The 6,200-nt window shown below is 47.9% G+C and overlaps 1 protein-coding gene across 1 annotated transcript in view; it reads left to right on the forward strand.

Annotated features, from left to right (window-relative positions):
- Positions 1-4,244: 4,244 nt before the first annotated feature.
- LOC134055802 (HLA class II histocompatibility antigen, DR alpha chain-like) overlaps positions 4,245-6,200 on the forward strand; it is an 8,609-nt gene continuing 6,653 nt past the window's right edge. Inside the window, exons 1-3 of the mRNA XM_062512261.1 lie at positions 4,245-4,327; positions 4,852-5,315; positions 5,895-6,096. Coding sequence (XP_062368245.1) covers positions 4,866-5,315; positions 5,895-6,096 — 652 coding nt within the window. The 5' untranslated portion in view covers positions 4,245-4,327; positions 4,852-4,865. The remainder of the gene's footprint in view (positions 4,328-4,851; positions 5,316-5,894; positions 6,097-6,200) is intronic.

The following is a 6,200-nucleotide window of genomic DNA, read 5'->3' on the forward strand; positions in this document are numbered from 1 at the left end:
ACAAAAAAAAAAAATTAAAAAAAAAAAAAATAAAAAAAAGTTAAGAAAAAAATAAAAAAGTTAAAAAAAAAAATTCCTGGGAGGGAAAAAAAAAAAAAAAACACAAAGGGGAGGAATTTAAAAAAAAAAAAAAAAAAAGCCTAGGAATAAAAATAAAATTTTTCAGGTGGGGGTGGTGAGGGGGGGGGGGTGAAAAAGAAAAAAAAAATTAAAAAATAAAATTAAAAAAAAAAAAAGGGGGGGGCGTTTGGGGGAGTGAGTGATTTAAGTGGAATTCCTGAAGGGTGGGGGGGGTGTGTGGGGGGAAAAAAAAAAAAATTCCTGGAGGAGAAGTTGGAAAAAAAAATAAATGAGAGATTTGTTGGGGGAAATAATTTGGGAATTCACGGGGAAGGAAGACCAAAAAAAAAAAAAAAAAAAAAAAAATTTTTTTTTTTTGTGGGGTGAAAAGATTCCAGGGGTGGAGTTGGAAAAAGGAATTGGTGGAGGAGGAAATTTATTTGGAAAAATGAAGAAATTCCCAGGAGAAACGGCCAGAAATGGAAAATTCCAGGGGAGGGGGAAAGAAGAAACAAAAGAAAAAAAAAAAAAAAAAGAAGAAGAAGATTTGTGGAATTCCCAGGGGAAAAAAAAAAAAATTTTGGAGAAACGGCCAGAAATTGAAAATTCTGTGGAAAAAGCAGCACGATAAAAGAAAAAGGAGAAAAATTAACCAAAAAAAAAAAAAAAAATTTGGAATTTCATGGGGAAAAATTCCTGGAGAGAAAAATAATTTCGTGGAAGAACCAAAAAAAAGAAAATTCCTGGGGAAAAAAAAAAAAGAAAGAAATAAAAAAAACTGCCCGGAAATGGAAAACTGCGGAAAAAGAGCAGGGAAAAAAAAAAAAACAAAAACAAAAAAAACCTGGAAAAACGAGGAATTCGTGGAATAAAGAGACTCGGAGGTGGAATTCCCAGAAAAAAAAAAAAAAACCTGGGGAAAAAAAAATTCCCAGAAATAGAAAATTCCAAGGGAAAAAATAACGCGGAAAATGAAAATTCCAAGAAAAAAAAAAAGCGACAAAAAATTCCTGGGAAAAAAAAAAAAAACAAAAAAAAAAATCTGGGGAAAAAAAAAAAAAAGACAATTCCCAGGAAAAATAAAAAAATTTTTTGGGATGGGAAATGAGCTGAGCTGGGAATTTTTCCCCAAAAAAAAAAAAATTTGGAATTTTCTTCCTCCCCCCTCCTTGCCCTGCACGGACTTTGGGACGCGGAATTAGGGGGAAATTCCTGGAATTTTCCTGGAAAATTTGGGATTTTCCGTTTCCTTTTCCCTCGTTTTTTTTTCCAGCAGTTCTAAGGAATTTTTTTGTTATTTTTGGGGATTTTTTTGGGGGTGGTTTTTTGAATTTTTTTTTTTTTGGGGGGGGGGGGGGATGGGCGGTTTTCCTGGAATTTTTTTTTTTTTTTTCCCCCCCCCCGAGCAGAGAAGAAAACAAAACAAAACAAAAATTTAAAGAATTGGGGCTTTTTAGAGGAAAAAAATAATAATGGAAAAACGGGGGGGGGGAGGGAAAAATCCTCAAAAACAAGAAATAAAATTTTTGAAACTTTTTAAATTAAAAAAAAACGGGAATTAAAAAAAAAAAATTGGGGGGAAAAAAAAATAAAATCTGGATTTTCCCGGTGGGATTTTGAAATTAATTTTTTTTTTATATATATTATTTTTTATTATTGTTTTTTACCTCCCAAAAAAAATCCCTCTTTTTTTTTTTTTTTTCCGGAGAAATTTTTAATTAATTTATTTGCTGGGAATGATGGGGGAGGGGGAAGGGAAATTAACGCTAAAAAAAAATTAAAAAAAAAAAAAAATAAAATTAAAATCCCGGGATAATTCCAACCCCTCCAGGAAAAAAAAAAAAAAATTAAAAAAAAAATTAAAAAAATCCCGGGAAAAAAGGGTCGGGAATTCTTCATTTTATTTTGGAATTTTGTTTTTTAATTCCTGGAATTTTTTTTTTTTAAGGGGGAGGGAATAGTGGGGGCTTCTTTTTTCTGGGAATTTTTTATCCCAATTTTTTTGTTTTGTTTTGGGTTTTTTTTTTTTGTTTTATTCTTTTTTCCCGAATTTTTCCTTTCTCATTCCCACTTTAGCCCTTTTAGGAATTCGAGGTTTTGGTTTTTCTTTTTTTTATTTGTTTGTTTGTTTTTTGTTTTTGTTTTGTTTTTTTTCCTACAAAAAAAAGAAAAAAAAAGAAAAAAAAATTTAAAAAAATAAAAATACAAAAAAAAATCCTTTGGAATTCTTGGAAGTTGTAAATAAAATATTATTCCAGTTGAAAACTCGTGGCTTTTTCCTGGTGCTGGCCGCAGATCCGGGGCGGAATTCCCAAATTTTGGGAATATTTGGGATCGTTTGGGGAAATTTTGGCTTCAAAATCCTGAATTTTGGGAATATTAGAGCTGAAATTTCTGAATTTTGGGATAATTTGGGGAACATTTGGGTTCAAAATCCTGAATTTCGGGAATATTTGTGATCCAGTTCTGGAATTCTGGGAATGTTTGGGCTGAGATTTCTGAATTTTGGGATAATTTGGGCTCCAAATCCTGAATTTTGGGCCAAATTTCCGAAGTTTGGGGAAGTTTTGGGATCCAATTCTGGAATATTCGGGCTTCAGATCCTGAATTTTGGGAATATTTGTGCTTCAGTTCTGGAATTTAAGGAATATTTGGGCTCCACATTCCAAATTTTGGGAGTTTGTGAGATCCAGTTCTGGAATATTTGGGCTCCAACTCCCGAATTCTGGCAATATTACGGATCCAAATCCCAAATTTTGGGAATATTTGGGATCATTTTGGGAATGTTTGCGATCCAATTCCCGAATTTCGGGAATTTTTGGGATCATTTTGGGAATATTCGGGATCCGATTCCCGAATTTCGGGAATTTTTGGGATCATTTTGGGAATATTCGGGATCCGAATCCCGAATTTTGGGAATTTTTGGGATCATCCAACGTCCTACGGGAAATTTCCCCCCGCTGAACGCCGGTCGAAAATCAGCCAATCACAGCGGCCGCTCAGCGAGCTCCAGCCAATCACCGCGCGAGACGCTGATGACTCAGCTGTTGCTGGGCAGATCCTCAGGGCCCTGAGCTCTCCGCAAGGACCCGCGGAAAACACGCGGGGAATTTGGGGAAGGGGAGATTGGGGGGAGGGAAAAGAGATGGAGGAGGAGGAGGAGGAAGAGTAGGAGAAAGAGGAGGAGGCAGGATAATAACGGAGGAAGAACAGGAAGAAAGAAGGAAGAAAAGGGAAAGAAGAGGACGGTCGGAGGAAGAGGAAGAGGAGCAGCAGCACCAGAATCACGCGGGGACGAGGAGCTCGCCCCACATTTCTCAGGGGGGGTCCCCGAGCGGGAATTTTCCTTTGGGGGCGATTTTTTGATCTCGCAGATTCCGAAACCGAACCCCAAAAATCTTTTGGGGAGGGGATCCTTGGGACGGATCCATTTTTGAGGAGGGGGATTTTTGTATCCTGCAGGATCCCAAAGAGGAGCCGCAAAATCCCATTTTGGGGGGAAATTTTGGGGTCTCTACGTGGGAGGGGGCACATCGAGTTTGGGGTCACACCCTCGGTAGAGCGGCGGAGGGGAAAGGGGCGATCCCAGAGCTGGGGGACCCCAGGGAGGATGGAGAGAGGAGGGGGCTCCATAATGAGGACCCCTGGGATCCATGGAAAGCTGGAGCAGAAAATCAGGGGAGAAGGGACCCCTAAATCCCCCTGGATCATTCCTAAACGGGACCCTGGAGAGGTGGGGGGAACTCCAGGACCTCAGGGAAAGGGGGACCCTAAAATCCCAAAGTGGAGGAATCAGAGAGGGGGAAATCCCAGGAAGATTTTCTGGGCTGAATCGTGGTGGGTTTGGGGCTTTAGGGACAAAAAACCCGCGGGGAATTCCAGAATATTTGGAAACCTGTAAGTACGAAAAAAACAATGGGAAATAAATTATTTTTTCAGCGCAGGGCTGATCTCAGTCCCTGTCTCTCAATCCCCCCTCCCACCCTCCCCAAAAATCCCCACCCGGCACCGCAGCAACCCGGAAACGCCTCAGCCAATCCAAAAGCAGCCGGAGCGCGCGGCGGCCAATGAGAACGCGGAGCGCCGTGACGTCACCTGATGCCGGGTAGAACCTCAGCAAAACCGGTCCCCAAAAGTGCTCTCAGCCAATGAGAGCGCGCGGCGCTCTTGATCCGTCCCTGCTCCTGCTCCGGACCGGCAGCTGGGGCCGTGCTGGTGGCACTGGTGGTGCTGGGAGCGCCCCCGGCTGCGAGCGCGGAGCTCTCGGGTGAGAGGGAGAGGGACGGGAGGCGGGGGGACAGGGGGGAGAACGGGGAAAATGGGGCGGTGGGAGCCGGAAATGGAAAGGGGGACGAGGAGGAGGAGGAGGAGGAGGAGGAGGAGGAGGAGGAGGAGGAGGGGGGAGGAGGAGGAGGAGGAGGAGGAGAACCCCTACAGGAAGAGCGGGAGGGGATGAGGATTGGGGGAAGGTGAGGAAGGGGTGGGAGAGGGGGGGAAAGTGGGGAAAAGGGGAGGGGGGGACCCGAAAACTGAGCGGGAGGGGGATGGGAATTGGGGGAAATGGAGGGGGAAAAGTGGGACCCCAAAAGTGATTTGGGGAGCGGCTGGAGGTGGGAGGGGAGGGGATGGGAAAGGGGAAATGGGGAGGGGTGGAGAAGAGGAAGTGGGAGCGCGGTCAGGAGGGACCCGTGGCGGCCGTGGGGCACAGGGGGTGCGGGGGGATCCGGGCTGGTCCCGGAGCTCGGGGGGTGCTGGGGGGGACACCCCCTGACCCGCGTCCTGCACACACAGGGCTGTTCCAGGAGATGCTTAAGGCCGAGTGTTACTTCATTAACGGCACGGAGAAGGTGAGGTACGTGGTAAGGAACATCCACAACCGGGAGGAGTACACGAGGTTCGACAGCGATGTGGGGGAGTGCGTGGGGTTCACCCCCAATGGGGAGAAACAGGCCCAGTACTGGAACAACAACCCGGAATTCATGGAGCGCACACGGAATGAGGTGGACACGTTCTGCCGGCACAACTACAAGGTGTTCACCCCGTTCAGCGTGGAGCGCAGAGGTGAGCGTGGGGCAGAGCGTGTCCCCTCGGGCCCTGCCCTGGGAATGACCCTGGAGCGCCTCAAAACCTCCCTGGGAACCACCCCAGACACCCCAAACCCTCCCTGGGCCCATCCCCGGACCCTCCTGTCCCTCCCAGTCCCTCCCAGTCCGTCCCAGTCCCCCCCCTACCCCAACGAGTCCATGTCACGCGTGGTTGGAGCTGCCGCCTCTCAGCCAATCAGAGCGCGTGTCTCTCATGACTCATCTGTTGCCAGGCAGATCCACAGATCCCACTGTCCGCGCCCGCACTCGGCCTCCCAGCGCCGCGCGCTTCATTCCCAGTTCATCCCAGTGCCGCCCCAGTTCCTCCCAGTGCATCCTCAGCTCCTCCCACTCCTTCTCAGCACATTCCCAGTCTGATCCCAGTTCATTCTCGGTTCATTCCCAGACCTCCATCCTTTCTCACAGTCCCCGCAATTCACTCCCATCTCTCCCACTGCCCCCAGGCCATTCCCAATCCATTCCCCCTACCCCCCAGTCCATTCCCTGTCCACCGGGCCCCGCCGGGACCTGGAGGAAGAGGAGGAAGAGGAGGAAGAGGAGGAAGAGGAGGAAGAGGAGGAAGAGGAGGAAGAGGAGGAAGAGGAGGAAGAGGAGATGTGGAGCAGTTCTGTTCCCAACACGGATCAGCAGCACCGGCGAGCTGCCGGGCTGTGCCTCCTCTTCCTCTTCTTCCTCCATCTCTTCTCACCCTCCCCCCGCTCCCACCGCCCACCTTTGACACCTCCCCAGTGCCCCCCCAATAAACGAGACCGGATCCAACTGGGAAGTTTTATTGGGAACAGCGGGAGCAGTCGGGGGGAGGGGGACGGAGTGACCGCAGGAGTTGGGGGGGACACACGACCCCCCCCCCCCCCCCAAAATCAGCGCGGGGATGGAGCGGGGGGTCCCGGCGGGGCTCGAGGCCGTGGGGAGGAGCTGCAGCCGCTGCCGGGTCAGGAGCTCTGAGGGCAGAGAAAAGGGGGTGACACCGGGCTGGGGGTCCCGGGGGAGCACAGGCGCTCCGGGGGAGGGGGGACACGACCCCCGGGACCCCCC

Source organism: Cinclus cinclus, chromosome 35 (assembly GCF_963662255.1).
Source record: "Cinclus cinclus chromosome 35, bCinCin1.1, whole genome shotgun sequence".
NCBI lineage: Eukaryota > Metazoa > Chordata > Aves > Passeriformes > Cinclidae > Cinclus > Cinclus cinclus.